This window comes from Lobosporangium transversale, assembly GCF_002105155.1.
Source record: "Lobosporangium transversale strain NRRL 3116 chromosome Unknown BCR41scaffold_11, whole genome shotgun sequence".
Classification (NCBI taxonomy): domain Eukaryota; kingdom Fungi; phylum Mortierellomycota; class Mortierellomycetes; order Mortierellales; family Mortierellaceae; genus Lobosporangium; species Lobosporangium transversale.
The window spans coordinates 207,238-217,617 of record NW_019028989.1 but is presented as its reverse complement, the minus strand read 5'-3'; the positions used below and the strand labels follow the sequence as shown (position 1 = coordinate 217,617).

Here is a 10,380-nt window from a genome sequence, read left to right as displayed (position 1 = left end):
TTTTCAAGAGAAAGACCATGCAGATCACTTTCGCACGGTGCTCTTCAACTAATGCGATCATTTATTTATTTTATTTTATTCTATTTTATTTCTTTTTCCTCTTTCTTCCATGCATTATTTTTTTTTTTTACTTTCTCATTTTATGTCCTGCCTTGCGTGCTTTTTATTTTCTTTACATGTATAAAAAAATGGTGTAACGCTGCCTTCTGGTCTGTTCGGCAACCTTCTTTTGTAAAGAGAAATAAAAAAAGAAAAGAAAAGAAAAGAAAAGAAAAGAAAAGAAAAGAAAAAAGTAATCATGCAGACGCTGCACAATAGGAACGTTGAGAAGAAGGAGAAGGAGACGAAGAAGAGAAGAAGTCTCACCATCGTGAGAATAAATATATACTAAAAACTACACAAGTACCCTTGGATCGTTCATTACCTCGCTGTAGTACGCATATTTACGGCTCCTTTTATTGCATGGGGCAGCAAGGGACTTCGGTTGAGATATTCAACTAGTCTTTGACCCTCCATCTCTCCTTAAATCTTTTTTTGACCATTCAACATGAACTCTGAGGTCGGGGATCTATATTCCAATCTTCTTTACGCCGACTAGGGTAAAAACGCATTATCCGATTCGACGTGATTGCATAGCGGCATCTGAAAGACAAATCGTGGGAGAGGGGTCTTATTAAGGGAATAAGTGTCTAATTGCCATTTTCTTTAATTTATCTATTACGGAGATAACTGTGCTTGGTTTCTAAAAGCACATGCTTATTTGCTTACTCGCAAACGTTGATTATCATCTACAATTACAGTCATTCGCAAGCATACCTTGGACATGACGCGCCCATAGAAGGTTTTGTTTTGGGATTCATTGCTGCATATGAGAGATCAGACATTAAGGATAGATAGTCTATGACGGAAAATAAAAAGACACAGCAAGAGGAACAATAAAATTATATATTTTTATATATATATAAAAGAGAGAAAGAGAGCGCGGAATTGGTAGCCGGCTCAGTAAGTTAAAGGCCCAGGTCACTTCAACTTCCTCTGTCCCAGCCAATGAGGAGCGAACAATTGCTGTCGTGGTACAGAGCCACTTGGACCATGGGCTTAAGATTCAGCCAACCGGGTCAAGTTGTTCAGGAAAAACGCACACTCACTCACTCATTTATCAGATGAAGTGACTGACAGAGACAATGTGTTAGTGTATCTGGACGTGTGAGAATGGTTCTTTTTTTTTATATTTTGGATCCTACTACAACCCTTGATTTGCTTGTTTGAGACTGGATAGACCATTGTGAAATCTGAGGCACACCAGGTGTTTGTACCAGTCGCATCATATCATGTCATAATTTTCTTTTTTAAAAAGATGTTGTAATAAGATATATTATATGTGTATAAATATTATATTTATTGTATTCAATCAGACAGTCTGGGTGTAGATTTGATTCAACTCTATCAATCAAGCCCCTTGAGATTTTTTTTTTTTTTTTTTTTTTTTTCCCCTTTTCTAGCCTTTTCAACGGCAGCCAAGGCAAGGCACGTTTTTTTTTTGATTTGGTTTTATTATTAGTGAGAAGATTTTTCAGCAGAGTGAATACATAACAGAAGACAGAGCGTGGCATTCTATTTTATTACCCAAGAGTATTGCATGCAGTGTGGGTAGTGGAGGGAGAGACATTACAGATGTGTCGGGGAAAGAAAAAGTTGCTTGTGCGTTCTTTTTTTTTTTTTTTTTTTTTTTTTCTCTATTTTTTATTCCAGCATTGAATCTATTCAATTAAAATATTACGAAGCAGAGTCAATATTGAATACATTAGAATAAAGATTATTTTATTGCCCATTCGTCGTCGTTGCCATTGCCGTTGCCGTTGTCGTTCTTATTTGTTTATTTTTCACATATTTTCTCTCTGCTAGACTTGCCTCCCTTTCTTCTTCTTCTTCTTCTTTTTCTTCCTCTTCTTTCTCTCATTCCCAATCTTATTTCATTTCATTTCGTTTCGTTTCGTTTCATTTCATTTCATTCGACCTCAGTTCATTTTATACTTGTAACATTTGTTCACCCTCTCCCACACTTCTTTCCTTCCCCCACATTCATTTTATCAGTAAACACCTGTTTAACCCTGTTCTCATTGCTCTAAAACTACTCAATCTCCTCCTGTGCTTGTGTATATTCTTGTTCTTTTGCATCAACAACAACAACAACAACAACAACAACAACAAAACAACAAACAAAAAAAAAAAAAAAAAAAAAAAAAGAAAAAGAAAAAGAAAAAAGTGGTGATTGATATCATAGCCACAGTACATTGCTTCTACAGTTCTGCATTCCACGCGCAAACAAAGGAAAAAAGAAATTCTCCCCCTCTTCTTGTCTACTTTGCTGCCATACTTCAAATACAACTTTGTTTTGTTTGCCTGCGTCGACCTTGTGTTCCCAATCAATTCCTCAAAAGGGAAGCAAATCCACCCAGCTAAAAAATAATCAACTAAGCAAACAAGTGGACTTCTTTTCCCTTCTCGGATATCATTTGCATTTTCTCTTGCTTTGCATCTGATTATCCAAATACAAAAAAAAACTCCAGTTTAATATAATCTCCTCATCTATCCTTTTTTTTTATTTTTTTTTATACCCCCTTGTGCTTCTCTTTTTTTTTTTTTTTTTGGTATCGTGTTGTCTGCCAATTGAGTTTGCTTTACCCATTGTCTTACTGCCTGGACTTCCTTGGCGTGAAGATTACCCCTATTTTACTTGAATGCCAAGCTCAACAGTAGTATATCACTCTACTTCATCAGACCTGGCGTCAACCTTACCCAATCCAAAGTCCTCAACAACATCTAATTTGAAAATGTCTGTAACCATGGCCTTGAGCGAGCAACGCCCATATGATAGCCAACCGAAGCAACAGTCGTTGCACAATTCTCCATACGATCAATCGCATTCTTATCAACAGTCCTCAAATGACCCGGCATATCACCAGCAACACCAGTCTCAACATCAGCCTCTGCTTCCTCGAGGTTTTCACATCTCTGTCAAACCAGAGTCAAAGGACTCCAGTATGGACTCTAGCCATTACCAACCCTCTCCTTATGACCATCAGCACTACAGAAGCCATAGACGGATGCTCGATGACGATGATGAGGATGAAGATGACGAAATCGAGGATGACGATGATGACGACCATCCTGGCTATCAGAGTACCTATCATTCTGCCTACAATACCGCGTACAACAGCGCCTGTAATAGTGAGAGCGAGGACGTCAACATGGAAGGCGTGACAATAAAGGAGGACAATCCTGATCAGGACATGATAGATCCACCTTCCTCTTCTGCATCTTCTTCTTCTTGCTCTCTTCCTTCCACTTCTCGCCATTCACACATTTCAACTCTGGGATATCAACCACACTACCTTTCGTCACAACCTCAACAAGCCCAAGCGTCTCAACAGCATTATCAGCATCAACAGCACACGTCTCATTCGCAAGTCCAATCCTCACCATCCTCCTCTTCCTCTCCATCTTCATCCAACAACAAAACAGCGACAGCTGTGCAAGCCCCGCTAGTTAATATTAAACCACGGCCTACCCTTAGACCTCTACTACCCTCAAGACCCACGAGTCCTCAACCCATCTGTCTCACTCGTTCCGGTGCCCAGTCCTCTGACATGAATGTCTCCAAGGACAGCTCGCCTAGCAGCAAATCCTCGACATCGGTCAACACCTCTAGCTCTGGTACAGCAACGACATCCACAGGCAAGACGCGTCAGTCTGCATACAAGATTAACGGCCTCAACATCCTCAACAGGAATAGTCTCGATAGTCGTACCGCCCTCGAAATGATTCGCCGTCGACGAGAAAACCATAACCATGTTGAACGTCGTCGACGTGATACACTCAACTCGACTATCTTACAAATCGCCGAGATCTTGCCCAATTGCTCTTCGACTGCCAAGCTTAACAAGGGTACAATCCTTCGATTAGCATTGGAGCATCTTCGGGTATGTATCTTGACTTGTCACACATTTTTCATCCTTGTCACACCGCCCAAGAAACTCTCCCCCAGCTGACACCTTTTTTTTTTTATTTATTTATTTTTTTTTATTAATATTAATTAATATTAAAAACGTTTATGGTGTTAATTCAGGCACTTCATACTGAGAATCATTCACTGAGATCAGAGAATGCTGCCCTGCGTTTCTTCTACCAGGGTTCGCAGATGCGTCGTAATGGCCCAAATGGCCCACATTCTGGTCCTTCTCACACCAATCCGCAGCATCCACAGCCGGCTGCACGTGGAAGCGCCACATCTGCTAGCGGAATAAGCACCCCACCCATCATCCCAGGACCTGGTCAAGGAACCATTCCAAGCTTGGCTCCAATGGGTTCATCTACGCAGTCACACACACAATTTGGCTCAAATGTCACGTTATCGTCTGTTCCTGGCTCTGTCTCCAACAGCCCTCCTGAACAGCATTCATCATCAAGCAGTGCTGCGACCAAGAGACCAGTGTCGACAAGCGGACATCTTCATCCTATCTTGCCCAAGAGTCAGGCATCAAAAGTCTCGCCTTCGTCGAGTCCTCGTCCTAGACTCCTGCCACATCCTTTCACTGGCATAAAGTCTTTCAATGACATTCATGTCGGGCCATCACCAATGTCCAGTCCCTGTTCTTCGCCACCTCTAGCGCCCATGGCTCCTCACCCACAGACATCTGTCAACTCCAATGCTTTAGCAAGTGCTCTTCCTACAGTGCCTGCTAGTCATCATCATTCAGCCGCAGTTTCTGCTGCTGCTGCTGCTGCTGCCGCTGCCGCCGCCGCCGCCGCGGCAGCAGCAGCGGCAACGGTATCAGTCTCTGGGACAGGAGCATCAAGTTCGTCTTTTGGTAGTAGCGGCAACCGATCGCTTTTGCCATCAGAAACTTTGGCTGCTCGCGATCAAAAAACCGGTAGTGGTGGTAGCGGCCATGCTGGCAACTATAGCTCGCAGTTGCCTGCGCTGCCAATGGTCGCTACCACTGGGGCTGGATCCGACAAGAGCCGGAAGCATTCTGCGCATTCGACGCACTCATCCATCTCTTCGGCACCCTCTTCTGGAACACCTTCTGCGACGACTTCTCCCTATACCTCGCCCTATCCTGCTCCTGCTGGACATAGCCATCCTCAACAACAGTATGCTTCTCAGCAGCATCAGCATGCACAGTATCCTCCTCACCACCATCCACAGGGGTCTGGAATCGTACTTCCATCGATTGGTACTGTCACGAACCCGTCGAGTCCCATGACATCGCCCCATCACGGCCCATTTCAGGGGACTTCTTTACCCCCACCTACTCCAATGACTCTCCCAGCTCCCGTAGTTGGCCATGACTTGTATGGAAAGCAATACCCGCATCCAAGCCACAGCCACAGCCACAGCCACAGCCACAGCCATAACCATAGCCATAGCCATAGCCATGGCCATAACTATAACCAGACGTCTCATTCTCATTCTCATGCTCATCCTCACCATAGTCATGGTGCTCATACTCATTCACAAGTTTCTTTACACGAAGGCTTGCCTACTTTACCTCCTTTGGCACCACGTTAATCTTTTTGATCTTTCCTTTAACGTTTGCTTTTTTGGGAATAGTCTTGCAATCCCATGTACAACCAGTGTCTTTTATGACTTTTTATTATTTAATGTCCTGCATAAACCTTTTTTTTTTTTTTTTTTTCTCCTTGCATATTATTTATCTATTCGTAATAAAACTAAAGCATTATCTTGTATCTTGTACTTGTACTTGTGCTAATACAGTAACAGTTTCCTATGCTCAAGGTTGTGTCTTCATGTTTACTCCAATTGAGGTATTCATCAAAAAATAACCCTTACAGTCGTGGGACCCACGTAAAAAAATAATAATAATAATAATAATAATAAAATAAAGAAATAAAAAAGAAGAGAGCAGTGAGTTTTTTTTTTTTTTTTTTTTTTTCTGCAACGGCTCTTCTTGGCTTTGCCCTCTCTTGAATTACAAAGCTTGAACGGTTGTATGCACGCGTTACACACGATTTCATGGCATAAATATATAATATCTATGTGTATATATATATATATAATATATATACTCAGGCGACTGTTCGGACTCCATATGATACTGTATAAACACCTGAACACTACCACATGTCATTGACTACACTACGTCCCTTAAACAATATTCTTAGCATATATCTGAACTTTTGCAAGGGATGTATTGATGCTTCGACAAACATGTAACATTTAATGGCTACATCACAGTCCTTGGATTGTGGAAGCGCTGAAAGTATGCGGAAAACGGGAACCATTTGTGTTTTTACTAGCAACAAGCGTGGTTTCAAAAAAGTTTGCCCCAAGGAACAAATCCTATATCCTTCATTGCTCAAAAGAGACAATGCTGTCTTTTCTGCACCCCCAAAAGCTCGCCACAATCCTATTGAAGCGTTCAGAGGCATTATTTGCCTCATAGCTTGAGGATTAGCAGGCTTTCAGTCAAGTTTTATTGTTTTGAACAACACAGTAAATCCTGTCCATTCGAAGTAGTCCCTCTGGACGGCAGCTATTCAGGGGATGCTAATCAATTCCGCTAAATTGTGGTGAAATCAGAGCAGATTTGGAAAACCAACAAGCATCGAACAGTCGCCTCACATGCAGGTAGGAAGACCAAGAGAGAGGATAGGACGAGGAACAAAATTTTGGTGTAAAATGTAATGTAGCCAATAGCAAAGGGTGAAATAATTTTTTGCATGGTGCAAGTGCACCCTGCCCACGTTTACATCCTAAACATTTAGACTTTTTTTTTTTTTCGAATACTTTCCCCATGGCATGTGTTCATGTATTGCCACTTTTTTTTACTCGTTTTTTTTTTTTTTTTTTTTTTTTTTTTTCATTACACTCTCTTTCACATCACAATTTAGTTACCTATACACATCTACGCATCTTCACATTTTCCACATCTACACATCTACGCTTCTAAACATCTATACCCCTCCCATCACATCCACATCCACATCAACTACATTTCTCTTTATCCATTTTCATTACCCTATTTTTTTTTTGTTTCACAATCTACTTGTCTTACCAGTGTATACTCTGCATCATCATCCAGCAACCCAATGTGGCAGGACCAAGAGGACTTTAACCCCTCCTCCAACGGCAACCCCTCCTTATCCACACTTGCATCCGTATCCTGTTTCCCCATAGCACAGTCCGAACCCTCCTCTCCACAACCGGCCACCCTTCCTTCTGCTAATATCCCCATCACGTTCCCAGCTCGTCCTTCTTATACGATCGGTACGCGCAGTCACTCCTACACTACTCACCATCTCAGGTCTCTCACTATCCCAACTCGTGTCGCCCCCGCACCGTCTTCCACCCCTTCGATGCACGGGACAGATGAAGTCGCCTCGTCGGTGGAGCCCATCACTCCTACCTCACCAGCATCTAACCCGACCTCAAAACGATTGACTCATCGTCGTACTACCAGTCTCCAGCGTGATTTATCAGCATCCTCTCTTCCAGAAGATGTAGCTGAAGAATCTCCATCTTTCGCAGGTACTGCAGGACCTGGCTCATTAGGACGAAATTCTTCTCTTTCCCTCAGTTTGAGCCGTCATTCGTCTCTATCAAGGAAGCACCCTAAACAACAACAACAACAACAACAACAGCAACAACAGCAACAACAACAAGACCGTGACTCTACTGTACCTCCATCACCATCTTCAACCCATCGTCCTGGGAAGCATGTCATGCTAACGCGTCGAAGCGCTTCTCAAGATTTTCAGAACCGATTCCAGCAGCAACAGCATCAAGAAGATCAGGGAGAGGATTTTTCAGAAACGGGCGAGGACCAAACACCTGGAACACCTACATCGATTTCCTCATTCGGTTCAGGTACTACGGGTCTCAACGGGAGTGAACGGGAGCGGGAAAAAGGCCGATCAGCTCGTTTGAGTCGGGTAAGGTTAAAAGGAATAGATGTGATTGTTGTTGCTTATGTCGTATGTTCACATGATGGTAACTGATATACATATTTATTTTATTGTGGCGTGTTTGGTGGATAGAGTTCGATTGCGCTTATTGAGAATAGAAATATTCAGGCACTCAGCAGTAACCTTGCAATGGTCAGTTCACCCACTGAAAGTGAATTTCCACAGCAGACTAGCGAAAGTTTACTCTCAGTGATTGCCCAAAAGGAAGCTAGAATCGCACAGCTACGTGAGGATTTGGAAACAAATATGACTGAACTGACTCAGCTCAAGGAACGCTGGTCCCAGATGATGATTGAGGAGCGTAATCGTCAGCAGGCCGAAGCGACAGCATCGATCCAGGGACGGGAAAAGCATCAGAATGGCCATAGTACCTCCCAGTCTGTCTCACATCGGTTGTCATCCACAGGTGCAGGCATTTGGGGCACGGTTGTTGGAAGTGTTAGTAGTATCAGCGGCGTCAGCGGTGGTATTAGCCTCCATAACATCAATGTAATCCACCAACAACAACAGCATCATCATCATCTACCTTCTCCCTCCACAAACAGTCCTGGGGGATTGATGAGTGGCCGGAGCAGTACTAGTAGCAATCCAGGAAAAAGCGAGAGCCAAAACGCTACAGGTTCAAGTCGACCTGCCAGCCCCTTGCCAACATATCTCAACAACTGTTCCTCTCTCAATGGTCTCAATAGCCCAATATCACCTGTTGGACATAACGGAAGCGGCTTGAACTCTGCTTCGGCTAGGAAGGGCGACAGGACGTCTTTGTCTTCACTCTCAACATGCTCCTCTTCCCAGTCCAATGGAGGAGATGGTCCAACGTCGTTTGAGGCTAGTCACTCGAGTCAGAGCAGTATCAGTAGTTCTGGGCATCCAGATTCGAATCAGATGCAGCTCCACAAGGGACAACGGGATATGAGAAGACCAAGGAGAGAATCTAGTGGGCTATTTATTCCACCAGAAGCAGAGGAGGTGATAGTTAACACTGGCCGAGCTCTTTTCAAGGGCTTTGGCTCTTTGATCGGAGGTATTCGTACAGTGGTCTCAGATGTTGCGGAGTCTGACAGGTGAGCGCTACAAGGACTCTAACAAAAAAAAAAAAAAAAAAAAAAAAAAAAAAAAAGAATTCACGCTTTAATAGCCATCTCGTCTAGACTGAGTGCTGACAAAGTTTTTTTCTTTTTGACTTTGTACTTTATAGATTTCAGACTTCTAGACAACGAACACTGGACATGGTGTCAGGGTTAGCACAAACGGCTGCAGACGCACTTCCCTTGCCAAGCCATGATGATATTTATTATCATCACCAACGTCTGCATCTTCTTGATGAGGAAAACGAGGGGGGTTTGACTGCAGAGCAGCAAGAACAGCGTCGATTGCAGCAGCTAGAACAGCAGCAGGCCAAGGAACAGAGACGACGAGAACGCTTGGCGGAAAAGGAAAAGAAGAAGATGGAAAAGAGCCAGCAGGGTGAATCTACATCGGACACTGCAGGAGTAACACGTTCTCCTAGTTTGATACAACGAACTAGGCGTCAAGATAATAATGTCCAAAAGGACGAATTGATAGACGACCGAAAAGGATCTGGAGGCAGTAACAGTAGATCAGTCAGTCAACTGTTGATTTCAGAAGAACTGAAAGTTAAACAGAGCATTCGTGATCAGAACGACGAGGTAGAAGAGTCCCAATGGGATGTTGAGGATAAAGAGCTGCTTGAGAGTCTAGAGGCAAACATACGCGGTCAAGAGCAGGGTCAGAAGAAGGTCGTACAGATGACCGAGACAGGCCCTGTTATGAGATCTCTATTAGATACCCCCGTAAAGATGACCAAGGAGTCTGTTACTTCAATTGCATTGTCATCGAAAAAGAACGACTAAATTTGCTCTTTAAAACACAATAAAGTCCATCATTCGTTTTCGCGTCATGATCCATAAGCTTTTTTCGCTTTAAATGTCAACAGGGGAGAGGCAAACAAGTCCCCGATGCACACATATCTTGACTACATACCTTTTTGAAGCTAAAGCTGCCTTGTTCATATTCTTACATCATTGTGTTGATGCCACCCCATGTCCCTTTTTTTATTTTTTTTCTTATTTTTGACTCTAAAAAAAGAAAAGTGTACATGTACAAAGATCTGGATGGTGGATATTTTTCCTGAAAAACTCAATTGATCTCTCCTTCTTTATCCTAGTTTCTATATGTGGGAGAGGATAGGTGCCAGAGGCAAGTTGAGACTGCCACAGAACTGTCCACAATGAGCTGTTTGTGTTATACTTTTTTTTTTTATTTTTATTTTTATTTTTTATTTTTTTATTATCAGTAGCTCCCATATGCGTGGGAGACAGCCTAATGCTACCATCCTCGCCAATATCACTTCAGACCACCTTTATC

General features: G+C 42.8%; 3 protein-coding genes across 3 annotated transcripts; 2 read left to right on the top strand and 1 right to left on the bottom strand.

The window, feature by feature from the left end:
• Positions 1-97: 97 nt before the first annotated feature.
• On the bottom strand, positions 98-888 carry BCR41DRAFT_350010 (hypothetical protein). The gene is made up of 2 exons (XM_022023586.1): positions 817-888; positions 98-669 (listed from the first exon to the last, which is right to left on the bottom strand). The coding sequence occupies exon 2, from the start codon at positions 367-369 to the stop codon at positions 136-138; it is 234 nt and encodes a 77-aa protein (XP_021883031.1). The 5' UTR covers positions 370-669; positions 817-888; the 3' UTR covers positions 98-135.
• Positions 889-2,639: 1,751 nt separating this feature from the next.
• Positions 2,640-5,685, top strand: BCR41DRAFT_420718 (hypothetical protein). The gene is made up of 2 exons (XM_022029930.1): positions 2,640-3,983; positions 4,130-5,685. Exons 1-2 carry the CDS (start codon positions 2,742-2,744, stop codon positions 5,573-5,575), a joined length of 2,688 nt encoding a protein of 895 aa, XP_021883030.1. The 5' UTR covers positions 2,640-2,741; the 3' UTR covers positions 5,576-5,685.
• A 1,109-nt stretch (positions 5,686-6,794) lies between these two features.
• BCR41DRAFT_20701 (hypothetical protein) lies at positions 6,795-9,979 on the top strand. Its single transcript, XM_022019932.1, has 4 exons — positions 6,795-7,959; positions 8,065-8,687; positions 8,772-9,056; positions 9,191-9,979. Exons 1-4 carry the CDS (start codon positions 7,117-7,119, stop codon positions 9,864-9,866), a joined length of 2,427 nt encoding a protein of 808 aa, XP_021883029.1. The 5' UTR covers positions 6,795-7,116; the 3' UTR covers positions 9,867-9,979.
• Positions 9,980-10,380: the final 401 nt, after the last annotated feature.

What these genes read in the sequence shown, in the direction of transcription:
- BCR41DRAFT_20701 (XM_022019932.1), top strand. Translation starts at nt 7,117, where the DNA reads ATGTGGCAGGACCAAGAGGACTTTAACCCCTCCTCCAACGGCAACCCC. An exon ending in GATCAGCTCGTTTGAGTCGG is followed by an intron (nt 7,960 to 8,064) that starts GTAAGGTTAAAA and finishes TTTGGTGGATAG; the next exon opens with AGTTCGATTGCGCTTATTGA. An exon ending in GATGTTGCGGAGTCTGACAG is followed by an intron (nt 9,057 to 9,190) that starts GTGAGCGCTACA and finishes TGTACTTTATAG; the next exon opens with ATTTCAGACTTCTAGACAAC.
- BCR41DRAFT_350010 (XM_022023586.1), bottom strand. Translation starts at nt 369, where the DNA reads ATGGTGAGACTTCTTCTCTTCTTCGTCTCCTTCTCCTTCTTCTCAACG.
- BCR41DRAFT_420718 (XM_022029930.1), top strand. Translation starts at nt 2,742, where the DNA reads ATGCCAAGCTCAACAGTAGTATATCACTCTACTTCATCAGACCTGGCG. An exon ending in TAGCATTGGAGCATCTTCGG is followed by an intron (nt 3,984 to 4,129) that starts GTATGTATCTTG and finishes GTGTTAATTCAG; the next exon opens with GCACTTCATACTGAGAATCA.